Source organism: Lepidochelys kempii, chromosome 14, assembly GCF_965140265.1.
Source record: "Lepidochelys kempii isolate rLepKem1 chromosome 14, rLepKem1.hap2, whole genome shotgun sequence".
In the NCBI taxonomy this organism is placed as follows: Eukaryota; Metazoa; Chordata; order Testudines; family Cheloniidae; genus Lepidochelys; species Lepidochelys kempii.
The window spans coordinates 16867887-16892485 of NC_133269.1; the positions used below are offsets into that span (position 1 = coordinate 16867887).

General features: G+C 47.3%; 1 protein-coding gene, 1 long non-coding RNA gene and 2 other non-coding genes across 6 annotated transcripts in view; 3 read left to right on the forward strand and 1 right to left on the reverse strand.

The window, feature by feature from the left end:
- The first annotated feature begins 4254 nt into the window (after nt 1-4254).
- Nucleotides 4255-12058, forward strand: LOC140897885 (uncharacterized). 3 transcript variants are annotated; one of them, XR_012154848.1, is made up of 6 exons: nt 4255-4332; nt 4772-4835; nt 7246-7387; nt 8038-9117; nt 10897-11039; nt 11986-12058. It is a non-coding gene; the product is annotated as an uncharacterized lncRNA (long non-coding RNA). The 3 variants fall into 3 exon arrangements; XR_012154849.1 differs by having other exon boundaries at nt 9032-9117; XR_012154847.1 differs by having other exon boundaries at nt 7246-9117.
- On the forward strand, nt 7073-7150 carry LOC140898423 (small nucleolar RNA R38). Its single transcript, XR_012154983.1, has one exon. It is a non-coding gene; the product is annotated as a small nucleolar RNA R38 (small nucleolar RNA).
- On the forward strand, nt 8857-8933 carry LOC140898424 (small nucleolar RNA R38). Its single transcript, XR_012154984.1, has one exon. It is a non-coding gene; the product is annotated as a small nucleolar RNA R38 (small nucleolar RNA).
- Nucleotides 12059-13151: 1093 nt separating the features above from the next.
- Nucleotides 13152-24599, reverse strand: part of ST6GALNAC2 (ST6 N-acetylgalactosaminide alpha-2,6-sialyltransferase 2) — a 31278-nt gene continuing 19830 nt past the window's right edge. The window contains exons 3-10 of the mRNA XM_073311076.1: nt 22602-22659; nt 20754-20928; nt 18176-18341; nt 17051-17189; nt 16527-16630; nt 15567-15650; nt 15041-15140; nt 13152-14616 (exon numbers count right to left, since the gene is read on the reverse strand). Coding sequence (XP_073167177.1) covers nt 14449-14616; nt 15041-15140; nt 15567-15650; nt 16527-16630; nt 17051-17189; nt 18176-18341; nt 20754-20928; nt 22602-22659 — 994 coding nt within the window. The 3' untranslated portion in view covers nt 13152-14448. The remainder of the gene's footprint in view (nt 14617-15040; nt 15141-15566; nt 15651-16526; nt 16631-17050; nt 17190-18175; nt 18342-20753; nt 20929-22601; nt 22660-24599) is intronic.

Genomic DNA, 24599 nt, shown 5'->3' on the forward strand with positions numbered 1-24599 from the left:
CAGCAGTAGGCTGAAATCTGAGGACACAAAGAGCAGAGGTAACAAACTAGACTTCCAGTCAGTTCAGCTACGCTGCTTCCCACTTTGTTTCATAGACTCCATTTGTGAATGGCTGCCCAGAGGAAACATTTAGTAATGGGGGGCTTTTTTAAAATAAATCCAAATATCCTTTTTTCCTAGCCATATATTTAAGCAGGTCACTGCAGTGGCTGGTCTCAAATCGAAATCATGCGCTGCTTTTCCTAGCCTCACATACCCATGGCGTTTGCTGCTCGGCAAGATTGTGATGGGCAGGGCTCCGAGATGGAAAGTGAGCAGCATAATTCAATTGATACATTTAGTAAGTAAGCAGAGTTCCCCAGGTGGAAATGCTTGTTATACTAAAAGAGTGGGGTCAAGTGACAATATTGGAAAGGCAACCTTACCCTGCAATTCTGGGGTGGAATCCTGGACCCATTGAAATCAATGGAGGTTTTCCCCTTGATTTCAGTGGAGACAGGATTTTATTTTACCCCTGGGATCGAACGATCGATCATCCCTCATATACCTTGCTCATCACCCTGGAATCTGAGCTGGGGATCAGCAGTATCACAGAAATATTGTACCCCAAACTAGAGCTCAAACAGCTTTGTAAACAGTGAGGACTGCTATTAATTTGTATGACTGATCCAGGAGAACTCATTACTTATCTGTTGAAATTGATTAATTTTTGTTTTTTCACAGCACCTAATTAACCTGAAGAACTCATTTGCACAAAATCTTCCAGTGGCCAAGAGCTTATTAGCATTCAGAATAGAGTTAGATATTTACAGTGATGATGACATCCACCGTTGCATGAGATAGGATAGAATTGTGTAACAGATATAAATCCCAATGCTCCGGGGCATAAGCCAACTCCTAACTGACAGAGGTTAGGGAAAATCTTCCCCAATGCGCAGATTAGTCTATAATTGTTCTTTATGGGGTGTCTTGCCCTTCCTATGCAACATCTGGTACTGGCTATTATAGAGTTTTTTAAGCAGGGATAGAATTCTCTATTCAGTTCTATAGAATGGTTCATAAAGCCTACAGAAGGGCTATCATTTTCTATTGAATTCTATGGGGCTTTTCCATACACTACAATAGTAAGGGAAAGTTCTACCACTGAAGATTTGTTTGACATGTGCGCCCCCTAGAGATGAAGGGAGGGTCAGCATTCTCAAACAGACAAGTCTTTGCAGATAAGCAATGAAACCTGTAAGATACCTAATGGGTGATGTGCTTAGTGGAAACTCGTTAATTCTAACTTTGTTAAGCCACAAACTCCACCGCTCACACAAACAAAAAGCTTTCTCTGTCACCCAGCAAAGATTTAAGAGTGGAAGCACTGTTGTAACCAGAGACTTTCTCATTTCTACAAAATAGCCCCTGGAACATTTTCTGCTTCAGTGTGAGTGTAGGAGCTTAAATAATTACCATGAACTACACTCATCTCAGATAAAGGACCTAAGTACATATTGTGGCACTTATTTATTGTGTTGGTTTGCTTACTTGCTATTTAGCAAAATTAATTCATTTGCTATGGGTATCTAGCGATCTATCCTAGGCTTTTACTGCTGCCCATGACTGTAGTATCTGAATGCCTTCCATACAAAATCTATAGCAATAGCAAAATCCCTAATGTGTCTTTGACTCGTCTCTCTTTTCAGGGTCTAAGTTCTGCATGGGGTAGGCTTTTAGTTTTTTTGGCTTTTAAAATTTTTTTATTAATTCACCTTTATTGTTTTTTATGATTGGTTTATTAAAGGTTTTTGTTTGGTTGGCCAGTTTAGGGTTTTTGGGGTGTTGTAATAACTGGGCTGACAAATGTACCCTAATTGTGGGAAAGTGGATAAAAGTTTACAGAATGTTTCAATCACCTATAACAATATATGGTGATGGGAAAAGGGGAGACAGAGAGACTGAGTGGTGGGTTTCAGTCCAGCACCTAATAGGCCGGTGCCCACATCACACAAAGCACCACTCAGCTGGCACTAGCTGGCACCCTCTGCAGAGAGGTTGAGCATTGAATGGACATGGAGACTGAACTCCAGTCTTATCCCTGGAAATGGTTTCTCCAGGTCAGGTCATTGGTGGGGGGCACTGGTGGGTAAGGGTGAATGGCTGGTGCCCATGCTGTGCCAGGCCTCTGGTTAGACAGAGGGTGACATCCAGAGGCAGTACAGTCATGTGATTTAGTGAAATGGTCTGTGAGACCTGGATTCTATTTACACATCTACCATTTACCTTCTGTGTGACCTCGGCTGACTTCACCTCCATTTCCCCTCCCACGCTTTATCTCTCTCAGTCTCTTTGGAGCAGGGACTCTCCCCCCCCCAGGGTGTTCATATGGTACCCAGCACACTACACTATTGTAACATTAGTAATAATTAGGAGGTCACTCATGAGGGCTTTCACCAGCACTACGCTTTCTGGGGGGATGGAAGAGGGGGAAGAATCCTGAGAAAAGCAGGGGGGAAACCTCTGATTTCTAATGTAGGGAAGATGCTCAGGGTTTTTCCTGTGTTATAGATTATACACCTGCAGGTTAAAGAGAACATCTACACATGAGCAGATAAACCCCAGAGGTTTAGAAATGGATACTTTGTATACTTGCTACTTTTGCTTTTGTTCCGTCTGTTTCTTTTAGAGCAGTATACATTTTGGCTATTTAAATTTTGTTACAATTCATGGGTTGAGTAGGGCCCTAATAATTTTACAGCATCTTTTAATAATAAATGATAATCAGACCACTTATAGAATGTATTACATATTCAAAGTATTATACACACACTTATTAATTAATCTCTAATTAATCCAAAACCTCTAGCTAATTAGCCATTTAAAGTTAAGGCTGGTACTGCCTGTTGGAGATGCAGAGCTCTGTATCAATGCTAAGTATGATCATATTTTTATTATTAATTGTGAAGATTCAACAAACGCCATTAATGACCAGTAATGCTAATACTGTGTTCACTGAGGCACTAGTGCCTGATTCTGAACTCACATCTGTGTAAATCAGGAGAAACTCACTGACATCTAATGAAATCTGTCCATCTATCTATAGTGTACTATTGCTGTGGTTTCTGTGCAGCTGGAGTGGAGTTATACCAATGTGATAGCTGTACCTGTGAGATCAGAACCAAGCCCAGGATCTGAATTTGTCCCATTCTTTATTATTATTTTATTTGTTCTTTGTTAAGTGCCAACAGGAAGCCTGGCTCTGTTCTAAATCCAAAATAAGATAATCCTTATCACAAAAGTGTAGAGAAGACAAGATGTAGTGGGGAATTTACAGAAGGGCATAAAGAGAATTATTTATTTATGTTATTAGCTCCTTCACAAAAGGGATGAGGCTTTGGGTCTTTCATCATTTAGTCTCACCTTAGCTATCATCTTGTATATGGTATAGTGCTCCACCACTGATGCCAACCTTTAATGCCCATTAGTCAAATTTCCAACAAGCACCAGTGTACTTGCCGTCATGGAAAGAGCTCTCCATAATAAAACCACAAAGTCACTACACTGTCCTTCAAATGTTGTCTTAAAACAACGCAGGGGAAAGCTCCGCTCTGGTACCTACAAAACACTTGACAATGGTTAGGCAGCAAGCATGATGTGATCACTCTTTATGACACTAATGAAAATCATATCACTGATGCCTTAAGTTTCCCTGTCTATTTGTTGTAGCCACCTGTTTGTCTTTCATCATATAGACATAAAGTGCAAGATCTTTGCAACACAGACTTTTATTATGTGTTTGTACAATGCCTAGTCCAGTGGCGCCTGTTCCCTCTGGCACTGTGGGTGTACAAAGAGGAATAATAATAATTTTAGAAAGGGCTTGAATGGAGATATGGAGGCAGCTTTGTGAACTCTGCTAGATGGGGCATTTAGCACGGAAGAAAGCACCAAGACAGGAGTCGGAGAAAGAAATTAACCAAGTTCTGCTCTGATTTGTATCCCCATTGCTTCTGACTGCCCAGGCCGGGGCAATCCTGGGCAGAATTTGGCCTTCCCATCATGCAAGCTCATTGTTAACAAAGTTAGCAGCTTGCCCCAGGGATCAGTAGCATATAAAACACCCGGGAGACCCAAGCGGGCTGTATGATGGAAACACCGCCATTCCTTCCCTCCCGCCCCCAACACTCAGCCTCCCTCCAAAGAAACCTCAGAGGGGCCAGACGAAACAACTACATTTCCCACAACCCCCTCTCAGCCTCGCGAGAGGTGAAACGAGACTTGGCCTGGATAGGGCGGAACACTTTCGGCTGCTGCGGTCTGTTCCGCTCGCTGCCGGCCGGCGTGGTGGCGGTGAGTAGATTCGGAGTGTGGCAGGATCCGATGCCATCCTCGGTAACGGTGTCTTGTGGGCAGATACGGTCTCGTGATATGTGAGCGGGTGGCGATTGTGCCTCGTCCCGGCGATGTATCAGTTGGGTTGGTGCCCGGTTAGCGTGTCGCTTTGGTGGTGTAAGGGCTGCCCCGCTCCCCATCAGCCTGTGCAGAGGATGCTTGGCCGCAAGTCCCATGGCTGCTTTTAGCTTGTTCTCTTCCCGCCCCCGATGGTGGAGTGACTAGGGCCCGGGTGCCCCCGTGTCAGTTGGCGCTGTTCCCTCTGAAGCCACTGGCCCAGCTGGGTATGGGGAAGGTGCTGGGCCAGTAGCTTCAGAGGGAACAGCGCCAACTGACTGTTGGCTCTGGGCTGGTGATAAGATGCCCCAGTTAACCCCCCTGGTTTCTCCTATTGCAGGTCCCTGCCAAAATCATGCACGAGGGAGGAAAGCCGAGAAGCCAGCAGCACCCTGCTGATCCTGGTAAGCGTGCGGCTTAAATGACAGTGCAGGCGCAGGGGAAGGCTGGCAGCTCCCCCTTCCCTGCCTCCGGAAAGCTGCGTTCAAGAGCCTGGGCTGAGGCGCACCCAGTCTCCCTGTAATTCAGGTTTAAAACCCACCCCTACTAGGTCACAGTGACTTGCTGGGCCATTGAGTTGTCTCTTAAAAAAGTTTCTCAACCTTTTTCTTTCTGAGCCCCCCCCCCCCCCCCCCAAACATGCTATAAAAACTCCATGGCCCACCTGTGCCACAGCAGCTGTGTTTCTGCATATAAAAGCCAGGGCGGCATGCCACAGGGAGCACTGATAAGTTGCTCAGGCTTTGACTTCAGCTCAGGGCCCCCGGCTGCAGTTTTGTGCTGGGATGGGGGCTTTGGCTTTCTGCCCTGGGCGATAGGGAGTCTAACACCAGCCATGCTTGATGGACCCCCTAAAACCTGCTCATGGCCCCCTAGTTGAGAACCACTGCCTTAAACTACTGTAGGGTTCTCTGTATAATATGCACTCATAATGGTTCCTGATTCTACCCACTGGGCATTGCTAATGACCTCTGCTAAATGTGTCTGGGGTGCGTATATGTCACATGAATGTTAAGGTTTGTGATTTAAAGGGACACCACCTATTCAGATACGCTGTTCCAATGACTCCTGTATATTATTGCATACTTTGAAGGGAGAGCTTGAATCCTGCTTTTGTTGCTGAAATCATTTCCTTTTGTCTGTAAACTGAAAAGCACTTCTGGTCCTGGTAGCTCATGGGAAGTGTCTGAGAATTTTCACTTCTAAAGGGAATGGTTTTCCCAAGGAACAGAGACTGAGTCTGTTTTCTTCCTTGCTCAAACTTAAGCATTTTATGCGCTTCTTTGACACTTTAACAGGAAGTCAAGGTAGGTGAAGTAATATCCTTTCAGTGGACCAACTTCTGTTGGTGGAAGGGACAGGCTTTTGGATTGCATGGTGTTCTTAAGGTCTCTCTTGGGTTCCCTTAACAGGGAACGGTCAGTGGAAAATCCAGTCAATATAACAAAGCTAAGTCATGCCAGGTTCTGCTGACTGCTCATGCTAACTACTGTTATACAAAACATGAACATGTAATTGTATACGGTGTGTTTCTCTCTTGCTATGTGGGAGAACTGCACAAACGGAAAACCAAGAGGTTTTGGAAGAGTTCTTTAAAGTCTATGGGGATCTTTTCATTCACGTCAGTAAGGTTTCACCCATTGCCCTAACTGATTTGGGTTAGCAGTAAAGCTAATGATACAATATGCTGCATGTATCTATGATGGACAAAGTAAGCTTTTTAAAAGGTAAAGTCGAACCCAGTTATGAACACCGGAGTTACGAACTGAACAGTCAATCACACACCTCATTTGGAATTGGAAGGACACAATCAGGCAGTAGCAAAGATTAAAAAAAAAGCAAATGCAGTGCAGTACAGTACTGCGTTAAACATAAAATTTCAAAGCTGTATTAAATTTGTTCAACTGTAAACTTTTAAAAGAACAATCATGTTTTGTTCAGCGTTACAAACATTTCAGAGTTATGAACAGCCTCCATTCCCAAGGTGATTATATGCTGAGGTTCTACTGTAAATAAACTTTGCCTTCACTCTTTTCATTCCAGCTAATCTTAGGGGGTTCTGGTAATGGTGACACTTCTTCAGAAAGAAGTGATTGATTTCTTTTTAAGCTGACTTTCCCATCAGCATGAAGTGCTTCTCTAAGCAGTTCTGGTGTGAATTCTACTACAAAAGCAATATTCTGATACAAGAAAGGTTTGTTTTTGGAGCGAGTGATGAGTTTGGCTAATAAACAGCCTTCATGCTGAACTTGCATTGCCTTTGCACAACACAACCTCCAACTGAAATGTCCAAAATAGAAAATGAATAATATTGAAGGTGCATACTGCTGATGCCACCAGGTGTCGTCATCACATAGAATCATAGAATCTCAGGGTTGGAAGGGACCTCAGGAGGTCATCTAGTCCAACCCCCTGCTCAAAGCAGGACCAATCCCCAATTTTTGCCCCAGATCCCTAAATGGCCCCCTCAAGGATTGAACTCTCAACCCTGGGTTTAGCAGGCCAATGCTCAAACCACTGAGCTATCCCTCCCCCCCAGGGTGGAGAGCATGGTAATCAAAGGAACAGATACAGTTAGAGCAGAACCTTTGGCTTTGCATGCGCCAGCTTTTCCAGGTACAGGTCTTAACTGTTTTGAAAGCTGAGCTGGTGATGATACAAAGTTATCCCTGTCTGAAAAAGATCTTTTCACTTGTGGAATTGTGATTCTGAGGCTCAGCACTGCAAAGTTGATTTAAGGAAACCCAGAAATGAAAGTTTGTCTGATCATATGTGACTAACCCTAACCCTGTGACCCTGTTCTTAAATTCCCAGGGTGCCGCACCTCTTTCTATTTGGAAATCAAGGATGAGGCTTTTGGATGAGATTATCCCTCCCACTAACTGCCCATGAGTCTCTAAGGAAGGAGGTGAAAATTCCTTTCATCAGCCTTGTTTGTCTGCTCATCTGCACAATGGTGAGGCATATTAGCATTTGTCTTCTGCAGTCAAAAAACTAGGTGCCTTTCATTGTTGTTGGGAAATGGAGGCAAGGCTGCTCTATTTAGTGGTTTTGGATGACTATGTTGTGATCCCTATGGCTAATGAGTGCAGATATAAAAGCTCAATAGCTTGATTATTGTAATTACTCCATCTCTCCCTCCCACCAGTCATGGCTGCTGCTGTGGTGCAGTAGACTCTTGAGTGCAAACCCCTTTGCTTTCAAAGACCACAAGATGAAAGGTAGTGTTCTGTGAATGGGGATTTAAATCTGTCAGTGTGCTAGGCTGGACAGCTGGGTGTTGTGACCGTAAAAGGTGAGTTGGAGAATGGAATATGAAGGGATTAGGTAACACTTCGCGATGGAGACACTTGATGCAGCTCATCCCACAAATATATTTGTTACAAGAATAGAGCTAGTGAAAGAGTAATTAGTTTGTGAATTGATCCAGACTTACACTGAAGCCTTTTTAAGCTTTCTTTGGCTGGAGGGGAGGCATAGATCAGAATCACCAAGTGATGACTCAACAGGGAATATAAAAGCTAAAGGCACCTCCAAAGGATGTGTTAGTTTATTTTCCGTATGTCCAAGTGTATTTCATGTAATAAGCCCTCAAATGTCTTACAGAAAGTGCTGGTGGATTCTTCCTGTATGCGTGAGTCCGGGGGGATTACAACATTTCCACATAACGATTGCCAGAAGCTGGGAATGGGCGACGGGATAGATCACTTGATTACCTGCTCTGTTCAGTCCCACTGGAGCACCTGGCACTGGCCACTGCTGGAAGACAGGATACTGGGTAGATGGACCTTTGGTCTGACCCAGTAGGGCCGTTCTTATGTTATGTTCTTAATGTAGCGCAGGGTGGTCCAACGGTGTCCCCCAAACGTGTCCACTCCACAGCAGACCTGCTCTAGAAAATGGTGTCCGCGGTGCAGCATGACCTTGCATGCACTGTATGTGACGACACATTGTGTGGAGGACATTGGTTTGTAGAGCACATATTTCTGTATGTGTCTGGTGGAGGTGCCCCAAAGCTAGCATCCAGCCATGAGCACTGAAAAGGTTGAACCAAGAAGGATGCTGTTGGCTTGAAATATAGTAAATAAAAATGAATGTTAAAGTAGCTTCAGGTAATGGACCGTCCCCTTCTTGTCCCTGTCAGTGGATGGTTTTACAGCCTTGTCTCTCATGCAGGGGAAACTAACTCTAATCACCCAATGTTGATTGTACAAAGGGCCCAAATTGGGAGGGGGTTGGGGAAGTGGTAGACTTTTTTTTCATTTTCGTAACTACAGGTAACACTTTAAGTTGGTGTCCCAGAAAGCAAGGATTTATAATGAGAAATCTTGGGGTGTGGATGCCTACTCTTGAGTGGGTGACAAGTAAACAGCTGCAAAAAGAAAGTCCTTTGGCCTCCTGCTGGGCAGGTATCTAGCCTGAGCGCTGAGCTGGTGATGATGAGTTATCCCTGTCTGAAAAAGAAACCTTCCTTTGTGGAATTCTGACTCTCTGAGGCTCAGCACTTTCACATCTGCTTTAATGAAACTGGAGGATCAAAGTTTACTTTAAGGACTACTATGATGAATCTTTAACATGTGGCTTGTACTTGCATTCACAGGATGCAATGTGTCTTCCACCCACTGATCCTGCACTAAAGAAAGTGCCTGTCTCAAGCCAGGGGCTGGTAACTTTGACTGCAAGCTGGTAAGGAATTGCTAGAGAAATGTTTGCCTCGGTGCCTTGTGAGAAATCCAAAGGCTTTCTGGTCAGCCGGGGTGGGTCATGGTGTGCAGAGTGCTGATTTCTTGAACCTATTCCTTGCCAGGGAAGCATAGGAATGTAGTGGGTGATCCTTAGTGTGTTCAGCTGTTGCCCTCCTGAGCAGATCGAATCCTGTCTCTTAGCAGGCTATAACCTGACATGTTGAATAACAAAGGGCTGAGGAAATGATGGTCCAAGTGTTGTCGAAAGGAGCAGAACTCAACTTGATGTTGATCATACTTTGAGTCTAGTTTTCCACACATTCCTCCTCCCTGCCAGTTGCTTAATCTTAATGATCATATCTGCGTTATACCTGCAGTGGGAAAGGCTGAAACACTGCAGAGCTCTTCGAGTGTATCCTAACTAGGTTTTCAGTCTGCTTTTCTGTCCCTTGAAGCCTATAAGCCAGTGATGTGAGTTATCCCTGTCTGAAAACTCAGCTGTGAGGGGAAAAACAAATATTCTGAGGCTTTTGGAACCCCCCCCCCCCCCCTCTGCAGTTTATTTTCTTATCTTGGTGACCTTTGTAGAAGATTAAAATCTGAAAGACAAGATAAAGGATAGGCTGTCCTTTGAGTGTCCCATGTGTCTGTGCTGAATCCTATGGGGCAACCATCACAGCTTTGTTCTTGGTGAAATCCTATAGAACGTGCACTCCGTGACATTTTCCAGGAACCACCCTTTTTTGACATAATGGATAAATGGAACCCTTAAAAATAGGCATTGCCCAGTTTAATGTATTCTGTAAAATCTTTGGCAAAAAAAAAAAAATTGGTTGTGGATTTCATGTGTGACAAAGGGTTTTTTAGAGACACTCATGTTGCTTGTCCTGGCTAGTGGGAGAATTTGAGACACGTTTGTGCTTAACTTGAGTGACCAACCTTCTGTTAACCTACAATCTGGTTTTTGCTGGTTACCTTGACCCTGCAATAACACTGTCATTGTTTCTGGCCAAACGAGCTTTGAAGCTTGTTCTGTTGGCAAAATGCTGATTTAACTAATTCTAACAGGTGGGGAGACGTATAGGCAAAACAATGGCTATAATAACTGGATCGTGCCTTCTGTGGTGTGTCTCTTCCTATGGTGTCAGTGAAATCATGATTTGATGGGACATCAGAGGAATGTACTCCTGGAAGCCAGGATTTGGATCAGTCTTTAACTACTTGTTTATCTATGTGCTGTACCACTAGCATGTCAGAGCAAAACCAGTGTTCTACCTCCCCCCTACACTTGGGCCAATAATTACTTCCTATCCCAAAGCGATAGTCAGCAGCCAGATTTGGGATAGTGTTTGTTTCAAGTGCATTGCATAATGCTCTCTTCAGTACGCTGCCCTGTTCAGTGCAAGATGCAAAGTCATTGCTTTCTCCGCAGGGAACACAAGAGCCCTACTGTCCTTTGGTGACACTTTATTTCTCCATCCCCAAATAACACCTTGATTCTTTTATGAAAACAGTAAGAGTAATAGCGTTGAGAGCAAGAGGATTTTCTTGCTCTCGAGGCTAGAGCAAGAGACTGGATATCAAATCAAAGATTTGCATTCTATTTCTGACTCTGTTACTGATTTGCAGCTTGACCATGGTCAAGTCACTTAATTTCTGTAGCCCATGTCACAATGAGGAAAGAGGAGAACTCATACTGACCTTTTTAAGCACTCTGAGATCTTGGATTTAAAAAAAAAAGAGCTTTCAAATGACTGACAATTAACTGTGTTCTTTCTAGCAACACACCGTAATCTAAACTTCAACAGGATTTGAATGTGTGATCGATTTTGCTGGAGGTCCTGGTAACACGTGCATGGTTCCCAGATCTGAAATGAATTGGACAATGGATCCAAAGATAACAGAACTCCTCTAGGCTTGGAGGTTGGTATATGGGATGGGGAGGAATATAGTAGAAAAGCAGTGCATTTGTTTTAAGTGTTTGGTGTTTGATATGCAGTAGATTTGCAGTGAATTCCTGTACAAAACTTTGTTCTGTCATGTGGATTTTTAATGTCACACTTTGGCACAATGTCAGCATTTGTTTAATTAGAAGGCATAATTTATTGGGTAAGAGAAACTGGAGCTGTCTGCTCCCAGGTTGCAAGTAAAACAAAAAGAAGAGAGGGGCTAGAAATAGAAAATTTTAGAAAAGTAAATAATGTTCAGTACTTGTGGAGATTCAGGAACTGGTTCAACGCAAATCTTATTTGCTGTATCTAGGTAGCAGCTGTTTTTTGCAGACTTTACATGTCAGTTGACTTTAAGTCTCTAACTTGAGGATGCTGCTGCAAAAGAGGGAGAATGATCTGAAGCAAGGTCTCAGTCTGTCTCGATATAGTCCTTGTTGATCATTAGTTCTCATTTGGTACCTGATATGTGCTAGTGAAGTCACCTGTGGGCAACTGCAAGATTTCCTTTTTGCTGTTGAGTTTGACATAGCTCCATGGTGTCTGTTAAGGTGGGAATGGGTCTTAGACTTGAGTGCTGCTGAAAAGGGATGATTGCTTGGAGTGACAGGAACATGGCTCCAGGGAGGCTAGCTGTGACGTTAATAGATGCAAGGCTATTCCTGTCAAAGTGCAGGTCTTTTATCATGCCAGTCAGAACTGGCCTGTCCATCATTTCAGTTAAGTCTTGCCAACCTCCTCAAACAATCATCTTTGTATTCCTGGTAAAATAAAGATGGAAGTCTCTTTTGTGTCCTTGGCGCTTGGCCACCTTCCCTACTCTGATTTTTTTTACAATAGATTTGACAGTACAGAAGAAAAGGGCTTGTTAATGTCTCTCTCTTTACTGACTAGATCCTGTTCTGTTTTTTTTCCCCCAGCAGGGCTGGCTGGAGAGAAAGAGAACTGTTGACCAAGGAGGTTTTATCTTTCAGAAATAAATAATAAAAAATATCCAGTGTCTGAGTTTTGGTGATGCTCTAAACTCAAAGTTAAGTGAGTCCAAACAGCCCTTTCACCTGTGATATGTCAGACTCCAGTCTATACTATGACTGCAAGCTGAAGGGCGAGTCCCTCATTACTAAAAGAGGCTACATCACTAGGCTATAGAAAAAGCAAGTACCATGCAGCACTTTACAGGGTTTTGAGAATGTAAGACCCTCCACACTGGGGCTTATGGCTGGAACAGTTTTCAGACTTGGTTACTGCTTTCCATGACTAGCCTACAGCTGCAGAAGGCAAGAGACGTGCTTGCCACCAGTAGGGTATAGTAGAACTGTTCCCTAACTGAGCTAAAGTTCTAGATCATCCACAGCGGGCACTGATGTGGACTTGGACAATTCTCATCTGTCTCAGTTCCCCCATCTGTTCATAGAACCATAGAATATCACGGTTGGAAGGGACCTCAGGAGGTCATCTAGTCCAACCCCCTGCTCAAAGCAGGACCAATCCCCAGTTTTTGCCCCAGATCCCTAACTGGCCCCCTCAAGGACTGAACTCACAACCCTAGGTTTAGCAAGCCAGTGCTCAAACTACTGAGCTATAACATGTGTGCTTTACAGGTATGGAATGAGTCAGTGTGAACACTATTTTCTGTATTTTACAATACAGAAAATCAAACCTGAGACCAGACCCAGTGGCACAGCTAGGTTGAGTTTCTGGGTATCCTGACACTTAGTCTTGTACCCTAGCTGTTCTCCTTTACAGTCTGCAATGCTGAGTGCTGTTCTACAAGGATGACTTGGCCAAACCAGGACTAAACTATTTTTAAATGTTAATTCTTAGGCTCAGAGCAAAGCAAGTGAGTGCTGAGCCCCTGGCTGTATGTGTTAGGATCACTTCCCTCAGCCCTTGCCACTCACAGAGTTCAGAACTATTCATCCTCCCCTCCCATATAGAAATTCACGGCAGCAGTACTCCCAGGTCTAAACCCTGCGATCCTCTGCTGTCCATTCACACTGTATTGCTGCTCTGCTTTCTGTGCCAGCCTCTGCCAGTCATATTCTACCCCCTTCCTTCACCCCAAGCGAAAACAAAAGAAAACATAAAAGATCATTCAACATTTATGCAATTATACAAAGTGGGAGAACGTTTCAAATTACACTCCTCCACTGTGCTTTAGCATCCATCCATCACTAGTCATTACAACCTCCCTGTAGAACAAAACCAACCTGTTGCTGATCTACTCTTTCTAGTTACATGTAATTAACTTACAAAATGTAGCTTCAGGGTAAAGAACTTTCCCTCCTCACTGCAGGCTAGTTGGGTTTTTTATTTAGGTTGATGAGGATTTAGTTTTAAGTAATGGAGTGGTGGGTTCTATCCACCTGTACTAGGGCTGGGGGCCTTCCTCTGAATGTACACAGGCCCCCTAGGTTTGCAATGCAAAAAATGCCCAGGGTCCCATCCGATCAGGTCCACCTGCCCCCAGATTGCTGCAGGGGCCTAATTAAGCTGTGGCAACCCCACTTCCATCTGTTTGAGACCCTCTGTTGACATCACAATGTGGAGTGAAAACCCAAGGAGTGTGGCTGAAGCACAGGTGGGAGAGGGCAATCAGCCTCTGCTGGATTCTGCTAGCAATGGGAGCTCTGTCTGGAAAGTGGAGTGTTTATGTGCATGTGATGGCTCCATAGGCCTTCATACAGTTATGGCTGCCCCCCCCGCTCTACTGAGGAGCAATGTCAACAAGCTCCATCCAGGTCTCTTCAGCTATAGGATTGTGGCTGTGATGTGTCCCATCATGAATGAGTTTGAACACAGAACAAATTAGGCTTTTCAGGGTTGTGGCAGACCCTTGTGATGGAAAGGTGGAAACGGCAGGCGGGGTATTTTTCACACCCAAGCTCTATGCTCAGCATGTAACACTTGAAGGCGATGGGAAGCTGGAATTTGCTGGTGAGCGAGCATCTTCTCAGGGCCATCACGCCCCTTTGGGAGACACGCATTGAACATTCGGGCTTATTGCTGCTGAAATCCCTTTTTCATTTCCCAGTGTCAGAAGTTGCTCCCCACAGGTCTCTTATTTGATGGGAGGAACTGGGGTGTGTCTGGGGTCTGTTGTCTTGAGCCAATCAGCAGGTTCCCTAGAAAGAGACCTCACCACACTTGCTTTGCCATCTCAGCAACATCTGAGCAGAATCCTCAAGGCAGCACCCTCAGCTCGCAGAAGGCAGCCTTGCAATTCACGCAGTCTCCAGCTTGTAAGGCTGGTTTTGGGTGAGCTCTTCGTTTGCCACCTTTGCCCATGAATTCTGGACGGCCCCTGCCAGGGAGAAGGGAGCCCTTGGGGAAGAGGAGGAGGACTACTTTTGTTACAGCAAGAAGGGACGTGCCACCCAGCCTCACCGCTGATACAGCTTCATGATGCCTGCCCTGTACAGGCTCTTCCACAGCTCCGCCTCCAGCAGCATGTCATGGTTGGCATAGAACACCAGAGGCTTCTTCTCCCGCTCGTAGTAGTGGTCTGAAAACTTTCGGTAATTGTCCGTGATAAATCCATAGGCACTGACCTGCAGACAGGGGGAAAAGGGTAACAGAACAGTTGGGAGGCGGGATCAGTGCCCAGCCTGTCCTAGGCAGACTGGACCCCGGGCTTCGGATAAGGAGTTACCTGGTCAGTCAGACGTTGCTGGAGTAGCTGTGTGGGGCACAGTGCTGCCCCGTGTACCTGGTACAGACTTGGTGCTATGTCCTAAATGGTACATCCTGGAAGCCATGTGGCACACTGGAGCAGGCACCATCAGTGAAATAATTCATACCAGGTTGGGGCTCATGTGAGCTCTACCCAAATATTTCTGGGTCCTACAACAGGAGGGTTAAGAACCAAGCCAGGAACATGCTTTAACTCCACCCCACACTCATTCCATCAGCCTTTATTCATGCTGACCAGCAGAGTACTAGGCACTGAAGAAAGGTAGCCCTGAAGGCTCTTACCTGGTCACAGGTATGTAGAGCTGTCAGTAGCATGAGGGCACCAGTACTGGGCATGTACAGATACCCATACTGAGTATTTATTATTTCAGATCTCAGAAATCTGTAACCAAAGAGGGATTATAATAGGTGAGATCAGTGAAACAGAGAGAGATGGGCTGCACTGAATCCCAGTGAACAAGGTGGGTTGCCGAGGAAAGGATGAGACTACATGGCAGTGAATGGAAACACAGTGGCCTGCAAGAAACTGGATTGGCTTGCAATGAATAGGAGCACGTGGGCATAAATCCAAGATGGATCACAGTGGGTTGGGCTCCAGTGACGGGGATGTAATGCACTGAGTGGGACTGGACTGCATTTCAGTGATGCGGGAAGACTGCAGTGAACAGGTGGGATTGAGGTTGGAGGGGTTTGATTGTGGGGCAGGCTTCAGTGAACAGAACTGGGGCAGTTCCAGAGCTATTTGCCGAATGAGCTGGAGTGTTTTGAGACAATGTTTTCCTCAAAGGTGGCGCCTGGTTTTTCTTACCTCGCTGTTAGATAATGTATGAAATCTGGGTGCAGCAGCTTGAACTTTTTTGCAGATGTCTCTGGTCCAAAATATTTCCGCGGGCTGTGGTGGGAAGATCAAAAGGAATAGTTTCATTTCAAGTCAGTATTTAGACAGCTCAGTGTTTATATTACAACCTGAAAAGAATCTGAATATTTAGACTGACCAGTGGTGCCGGTTGTCAGCAGCAGAGGTATCAGACAGAGAAAATATTAAAGAAAAAAAATACAACTCTCTGGAGCGCAGAGTTAACACTTTTCCTCTGAGGCAGAAACTCAGAGAGACACTGAAGAGCTTTCATTTTTATTATGGACTTAAGGTTGCAGCCAGATGTACAGTGTAAGCCTTGTTTTGATTCTGCTCCCCTCTAACTTTGCTTACAAATGAAGGGTGCTTGTGAAAAATTATTGTCATTAATAGAAGGAGGAGAATAATTTGTGTGCAGAGATTTTCTGCATTAAACTACTTCTGGGTTGGGCGTTGGGGAGGTCTGGGCGATACTTTCAGAGCTGCTTCAATCAGGGTTGTGAAAATGAGGTGCTGCTGAGGCCTGAAGACAGAGCAGAGAGAGGAAAGATGGTCCAGTGTTTAGGGCACGAGCCTGGGATGTGGGAGACCTATGTCCCTGCTCTGCCACAGCCTTCCTGTGGGACCTTAGTCAAGTCACTTAAGTCTCTGTACTCTAATCTGTATAATGGCCCTTCTCTCAAAAGGGTGTCGTGAGGATGAATACATATAGACAGTGAGGCACTCAGATACTATTGTAATGTGGGCCACATAAGTACCTTAGAGAGGGCTGAGACACCTTTGCAGAAGGCAGTATGCACTAATGCTGTCTATGCTGTATCCACCCTGCAGCTGGAGGACATCCATTGCCCAGTAGCATTGTGCCTGAGATGGCTCAGGGTGGGCAGAAAGCAGGCTGGAAGCATTACTCACTCATCGCCTCTGTCGTACCCCTCTTGGACACGGCTGCCCAGTATGGCTGACTTCAGCATGACGTAATCGCGTATGTCCGAGGGGATGAAAATATACCGCAGGTCCTGCAGCGGGGCGGGAGGCACAAAATACATACAATGCTTCGGTGTAGCGGGTGCTGTCACACCCTCAGCCCCACTTAGATGCAAGAGCCTCATTCACAAACGCAGGGCAACTAAACATACACATGTTCTTTGGCGGTAAGATTGAGTGTGGGGAGCCGTGGACACCCAGCGCTTCTCAAACATGGAGGAGGTTTCTGGTGGAGCTGAAAGGAACCAGGGAGACCTCACAGGAAGAGTCACGGATTGATGGTCTCAGGGTCTCCTGCACTTTATGTGGGTTCTAAGGTGGTATGTGTCAGTGGTCAGCAAGGCCAAGATGGTCAGCAAAGCTCCATCCCTCAGCGGGTGTTGCCACGGCCTGCATGACTCTCCAGGTCCAATCAAATATTTGCACAACACCTCCCAGCCCTGATGGCTTACCTTGGACTGGGGTATCTGGGTGAAGCCATACTCTCCGTAGGCGATCAGGGAATTCTTCATTGTGTTCACCGTGAAACCATAGAAGGATATCTTGGTCCCGACGTCATCTTCAAAGCCTTTGATCACAGCCCCATTTAGCCTGTGGGTGGAGAAGGGAGAAGACAAAGGCTCTGATTAAGGACTGGTCTTTCACCACAGAGCACTAAGTATGATTCTCCCCCATTGATGCTGCTACTAATTGGGGTTGTGTGCCAGTTTACAGCTGTAGAGTTGTTACCTAAAGTCCCTCACACCTTATTACACGGGGATGGCACAGAGGGCCACACGTGCAGTTTGAAAGGCCTAGAGTCCTGGTTCAAGTTCCCAGCAGGGATGACTCATCCCTCATCCTTCTGAGGTAGCCATGCTGGGTACCATGCAGTTATTGTATGAGGAGAGACAGGAGCGTCACTCAGATGGGATGCTACAAACTGAGGTCTCTCTCGCTTGGGCAATAAATATCTCACAGCCCCTTTACAGCACCAAGGATTTGCTCTGGTGTCCTTGGTGTACATTTCCTCTCCCCTCACTGGTGTGCAGAGTGCTATACTGATGTCTTCCCTTTGGCCGAAGTGCAGGTGCAGTCTTGGAAGCACCGACAGTGGTTACAACTTCCTCCTAATTGCACAAACCCTACCCTGGGGGCAGATAATCCCACAGGATGAGGCTGTGCTGGTACAAAGTGACTGGAACGTGCCTTACAATGGGGCATCCAGGAAAGACCAAAGCAGCCTGAAAGGGGAACTGTGGGATACGGATTTGCCATATGGTCTCTGTTAATGTCAAATAATCTGTTGGAGCATCGGGGCCACATGACAAGCTATCAAGCAGCATCGCCCACAATGGGCAGCAGTAATAGCCATGGCTGCAAGAGGGCATGAAATGTACAGCCGGAGTTGCCCTACTAAGAATGCCCTAGGACCCCATTAGACCTGCCCACTGTTAATACACAAGATCTTTAAGCAGGATCTTCTGCTAGTTAAGGAGCAAAACAGCCCCAATGACCCGGTCCCTGTCAAAGGTAAATGTCCCTGGTTTCCTCAAACTACAGCTCCCAGGATGTGTGGGCTGCTGAGCTCTCCATACCTGAAAACAAAGTCATGGGCATCTATCTCCTTGCCTTGCTGGGATCCATTGAGAATCCCTCCATTCCCGACCACGGCGCAGCGGACGCAGCCTTCAGGGAACCTGGCTTTGTCGAACAGCCAGCTGTTGGCAGAGTCGTTGAGCAGATGCAAGGCGGAAGCAATGGCTGCAGATCCAGGCAAGAAAGAGGCTAGTCAGCACCAGCCTCGTATTGCAAGAGCGGAGGTGCAGGTGTCTACAAGGTTTAAACTGGGCCCAGCTCAGAGCTCAGCAGCCCCGACTTCCACCGGCTCCCCAGCCCTCCCTGGGTGTGTCTGGCTGGCTTGGGAGCAGTGTAAAGGTTACCGTCGGAGTCATGGCTCTTTGCGGTTGGGGCGTATGGAGCTCTCTGCTCTCATTGCCCTACTAGGGGTGCTGAGACAGAAGCAACCCTGCCCTGTCCCTTTCAGGCACAACTCTTCGCAGCTGGTGCTGCCCACACAGCCCCCAAATGCCTCCGTTGTCACCTCACCATTGAGACAGTCGTGCTGCTGGCGGCTGGAGAGGTGCAGAGGGTGGGTGTGGGGTAGGAAGGGAAACAATTCCCAGCAGCCAGTCGCCAGCAACAATGGAGCATGTTGTTTGAGAGCCTTGTGGTTTGAGTTAATCATTGCACAGACACTGGGACCTTTTATTCAGGAAAATGTCACAAGATGTTGATTGCAGCATTTCCTAACAGTCCCCTCCTGCTCCATGGGCTCTAACTCCCTGGGGAGGAGGGGCTTTAGTTGAAAGGTATTTCATTCTCTGGTTACACAGCAGGCGTTTTAATCAAGGCCTAGGCTGTAGGATGATCTCTACCCAGCCATGCCCGTACATGTCCCTCTGGCTAATCTCTCTGTCTACGTGGCAAAGAAGTTCGTAAAACAACCAGTGCCCAGCATTTCCAGCCTGACCTGAGCCTCTTGTCAGAGATCACCCTTTACCCTCAGAGGTGGTTTGCCCAACCTCCCCCACTCCCCTCAGGCACAGGATGAGATGGCTGCTCTACAGAGACGCAGGGAGCAGGGGAAATCTTAGTGTAACCACTTGGTTTGTAAATCTGCTGCCTCACCCCACTCCTCTCATCCCATTCGCCCTCCCCAGCTGCCCTGCTCCCCCCTCCCATCCCGCTCCCCCACCCCAGCTGCCCTGCTCCCCTCCCCCATCGCATCCCGCTCTTCCAACCCAGCTGCCCTGCTCCCCCACTCCAGCTGCCCTGCTCCCCTCCCCCATCCCATCCCACTCCTCCAACCCAGCTGCCCTGCTCCCCCCTCCCATCCCGCTCCCCTACCCCAGCTGCCCTGCTCCCCTCCCCCATCCCATCCCATCCCACTCCTCCAACCCAGCTGCTCTGCTCCCCCCTCCCATCCCATCCCGCTCCCCGGCCCAGCTGCCCTGCTCCCCTCCCCCGATCCCTCCCCCCATCCCAGCTGCCCTGCTCCCCCTTCCCATTCCACTCATCCACTCCAGCTGCCCTGCTCCCCTCCGCCATCCCACTCATCTACTCTAGCTGCCCTGCTCCCCACCCATCCCGCTTGCCCACCCCAGCTGGCCTGCTCCCCCACACCCCAGCTGCCCCACCCCCTCCTCCCATCCCACATAGCCACCCAACTCAAAACAGGAAGCAAGTGCTGGTGGAAGGTGCCTGTCCCAATGCTGGAGGAGCAGTTCTCCCAAAAGCTGCAGCATGGGCAGCTTCCCTGCCCATGTGTCTCCACAGCAGGAGCCACTCCTCGAGGTGAGCAGGGAGCTCACGCTCCGTGGCCATGTTCACTCCTTGGCCTCTCTGCCAGTCAGAGCTCATTAGTTTGGAGGCTTCTATGATATGAGCGTCTGCTAGGAAGCTTGCAGGGGCAGCACTGGGATATAGGGTTATGCTGACACAACTAGAACTGAGCTAGGAATTATAGATGGAAAGCAGGGGACAGACGGCTAAGAGAACTGGTGATGAGATCCATAATCTTCCATCTCTACATCACTTTCCTTTCGTTCTTTTATCCAGCCTATTGTATTTATAATGGACCCAACACAATGGAGGTACCAGTCCCAGCCTCGATTGGCCTCAAGTTGTCCCCCTCAGATGGCTGTTGGGTAGACTATTCTATATATTTTAGCCTGCAGAAGAGAAGAATGAGGGGGGATTTGATAGCTGCTTTCAACTACCTGAAAGGGGGTTCCAAAGAGGATGGCTCTAGACTGTTCTCAATGGTAGCAGATGACAGAACGAGGAGTAATGGTCTCAAGTTGCAGTGGGGGAGGTTTAGATTGGATATTAGGAAAAACTTTTTCACTAAAAGGGTGGTGAAACACTGGAATGCGTTACCTAGGGAGGTGGTAGAATCTCCTTCCTTAGAGGTTTTTAAGGTCAGGCTTGACAAAGCCCTGGCTGGGATGATTTAACTGGGAATTGGTCCTGCTTTGAGCAGGGGGTTGGACTAGATGACCTTCTGGGGTCCCTTCCAACCCTGACATTCTATGATTCTATGATTCCTGGGACCAGGAATGGGGCGTCTGGCATGTCACAAAGGGGTTTGCAGTGTACCATCACTCCCATTACCTGTGTCGGACAAGCCCTGCCAGCCATATGGGACGCTGCGCTCCTTCAGTCTGTTCCGGGTCTCCTGGGTGACGTGCCGTGCCCACATCAGCACTGGGATGTGGAATCGAAAGAGCTTCCCAAACCTGGGGTCCGCCTTCACTTTTGACGTCAGTGACTGAGGGCATGAGCTGGCCTGAAAGAAGAATGAACCACATTTCGGTCTTGAAATCATCCCACACTTCTCCTTAACACCTCCATTCCTTACCAGGTGCCAGGGAGGTGTGAAAGGGATGCACTCACCTATAGACATCTGCTAACCCCACAGGGAAGTTTTTGTATTTCTCTTCAGCACCTGCAGCTGTTTGAATTATTCGTTATTATTGCGAGCCCTAATCATGGACCAGGAAGGTCCCATTGCACTAGGTGCTGTACAAACACAGAACAAAAGGATGGACCCTCTCCCAAGGAGCTTCTATACATATTGGTCTGAGCATAGGACTGTGAGCTGGGAATTCCTAGATCCTGTCCCTGGCTCTGCCACTGACCTGCTGTGTGACCATCGGCAAGTCACTTCCCTGCTCTCTGCCTCAGTTTCCCCATCTGTAAAAGAAGCATGGTGATACCCAATTCACAAGGGGTGTTGGTAGAATCAGTTAATCAAAGCTCACAAATCACTTAGAGATGAAGAGTGCTCTATAAACAATAGCAGTATTGTCTCCTCCACAGACTTATTCTATGTTAAGAGGCTTCCAATACCTTATTAATGATTCCTCATCACAGCTCAAATGTACTTTCCTTGGCTGATTTTAAAGCTTGAAGTCGTAGCCAGACCAAGCATGTCCATGGAAAGCATGAATACAGGGTTGAGGAGCTGAGCACTAGATAGATCCCATCTACAGTGGCCAGGCGAGCCAGTGTGAAAGCCATGCAAAAGCAGAATTCTAAATGGGGTTTTGCCACAGCTTGGCAAGCTAGTGGAGACGGGTAGAACAGTGGGCCCAGTGGTAAGCAAGAGCTGCAGGACTAGGTACTGTGGACCAGATCCGACTCCCACTGACTTCAAATGGCACTGGAGCAAGCTCCTGCCTTGGTAGAACACTGATGTTCCACCACTGTTCTACCATAGTTTGGCTGGTATGAACAGTACAGACCTGGGCTTAGCACTCCCACACGTGCTGCTTAACACTCCTCCTCTTCCACCCACCAGCTATGACTTCTTGCTTATTTATTTTCACTGGGAAGGTGCAGAGAAGGCCAGCTCCTTGCCAGTCACATCCTGGGCAAAACATAATAGAGCTCACATTCAACTCCTGCAGTAGTTCAGTGTCACCACGCAGGCTGTCACTGGTATAGCTGTTTGGATTAAAGAAGAGGTTTCCCCACCTTCACCCCATGCTACAGCTCTTCTGAGGTTCAGAAGAGTTTGGCTTGCTTTTTCATTCGTATCTTTCATGTTCTCGCTTCCTTGGGTTCCACCCAGAGCTGGGTTCTCAGGCACAAACATGCCGTGAGGAAAGTCATTGGCATCCAAAAGCAAATGCCTGTCTCTTGAGAGTCCCAATCCAGTTTGGCAGGAGGTCTGGAGAGAGCTAATGAGTGGCTGAAACTCTGTCTGCTTCTCTAAACCAAACCTCTAACCTTTTCAGAATTGCCTATCCTTCCTGCAAATCTAGGATGACTCAGTCTCTTAGGAGAAGTGCCATGGCGTGTGTGGGTGAGTAAGTCAAATACCTTTCAAATAAACAGACCTTATTTTCAGAGAACATTTCCCCTTCCTTTCTTTTCCCAGACCCCAAACTGACTAAAAACTTTGGAAAGACAAGGACAAAGTGATGAGAATGACAGCACTAAGCATATGCTTATTACCTGTTCCTTGGTGGGTTTAGCCTTCCCAGGCTCAGAAGAATATTTAGATGGCTTCCCTCTGGAAAAAAAGAAGAGAAGAGCTAAATATTCCTTTTGCACTGAATTTCACTTGTGTGCATTTCTCTTTCATGTGCGGGGAAATCATAAGAAGATCCAACAGCTTCTGCTGTAGCTCTTCCTATCCCTCATACTGGGATTCCTGATGGTCTAATGGTTAGTGAATCGGAGGCTGGGAGTCAGGAGACCCGGGGTTTAGTCCCAATTGCAATACTGGGTCAGTGTGTGACCTTGAGCTAGTCACTTTGCTTTAAGCGTTCAAATCTATGCACTAATTTTGCGCGCCTTGGGTTTTGGGAGCCCAGTTTGAGATGCTCAGCGATTCAGAGGTGAGCCCTTGTGACTCCATTTGCAGTCAATAAGGAAGAAGATTGGTCCTCTGGTTAAGGCAGTGCTTAATTTGTAATGAAAGAGGTGCTGGGGCTCAAGCCATTGTTTTGTTTGTTTTTTTTTTTTTTTCCATAATTGATGTGGCAAGCCCAGGCACAAATTAAGCACTATCTTAAGGCACTAGACTGACTCTGTGATGGCAGCCCACCTCTATCCCATAGCATGGCCCTTTAAACTTTTGGCCACCAGGCAGATGTATGCAGAGACCTAGGAATAGGAGACATAGGGGGACGGAGTCCCAGGAATAAGTAGTGTCTGTGGGGCAAACTTGTTATTATTTCTTTAAGGGCCTGGGACCAGAAGCCTTGCAGAGTGGGTGAGACAAGGCTCCTCTCCCTCCCAGCCAATTGGGATGAGCTTTGGGAAGGGGACCAGCATATATTCTGCTGCCTCCCGCAGAGCGGGGGCAGATGAGGCATTAGCTGGAGCCATTCCATCCCCTCCCTCCCTCCCTCCCTCCGACACACACACACACACACACACAAAGGTGAAAGGGCAGATGAGGGGGGAAAGGGACAACTGAAGGAGAAGCCGGCTGAGGACCTACAGCTGGCTTGAATGAGAACCTAGCTCTAGGAGAAGAGCTAAGGGGAGAGCTATTAAATGCCTGAGGCATAACCCAGCTGCCAGGGAGTGGACTTGAGGGAGCATCTGAGCGGATGGCTGGGAAGAAGACACATGAGGAAACTGAACTACAGACAGAGCAGGGGCAGTGGAGTCTGCAGCCTTGTGAGAGAGGCTGACAAACAAGGCAAAGGCAAGAGTAGCGGTGAGGGATTATAAAGAGCAGCGTTTAGCTGCCCCACGCGGGTCCCTCGGCTGGAACCCAGAGGAGCGGGTGGGCTGGGTTCCCTCCCCAAACAAGAGAGGGAAGTACAAGCCTCGGCACCAGGAGTCCCAGATGGGGACGGAAGGCTGGGCATCATGGCCTGGAGACTCTGGGTTTGTTTTGTTTGGACTTTTCCCTTACCCCTGGAAAGGGCCAGAAATGGAAAGGGGACCTGGCTGGAGGGCTGAGCCATGGAATCTGCCCAGCAACAAGGGGCATGACAGTAAAAAAACCCTGCCACACTGTGGCCTGGCACAAGGGGGGGATGGTGAGCGTGCTCTGGCACAGGCACTCAGGAGTTATGGATTTTGTTACTGCCTCGGCCGACTGCCCGCCGTTACTGTGGGCAAGTCCCTTAATTGTTCTCTGCCCCGGTTCCCACTGTAACTTGGGGGTGACAGCCCCTGTCCATTTAGGCTGAAAACTCTGTGGGGCATTGGTAATGTACAGGCCTGGTGCGGGCTCTCTCCTGGAGGTCAATGCACCAGGGGGAGGGGTGAAGGTGAGATGGGCTGCACAGCCTGGGGGAAGAGCAGCCCTTCCCCTCTCACCAAGGAGTTAGATGAATGGAAAGAAATAAACCACGCGGTGGCCAGTTCCCGTCCAGATAGCACGGAAGGCTGTCACCATCTGGCAGGTGCCTGGGGTCCCTTGTGAGCTGAGGTGCTGGCCTCCTTCCAGTCCAATCACGGGAAAGCAGTTGGGAGTAAGCAAGCCCTTGG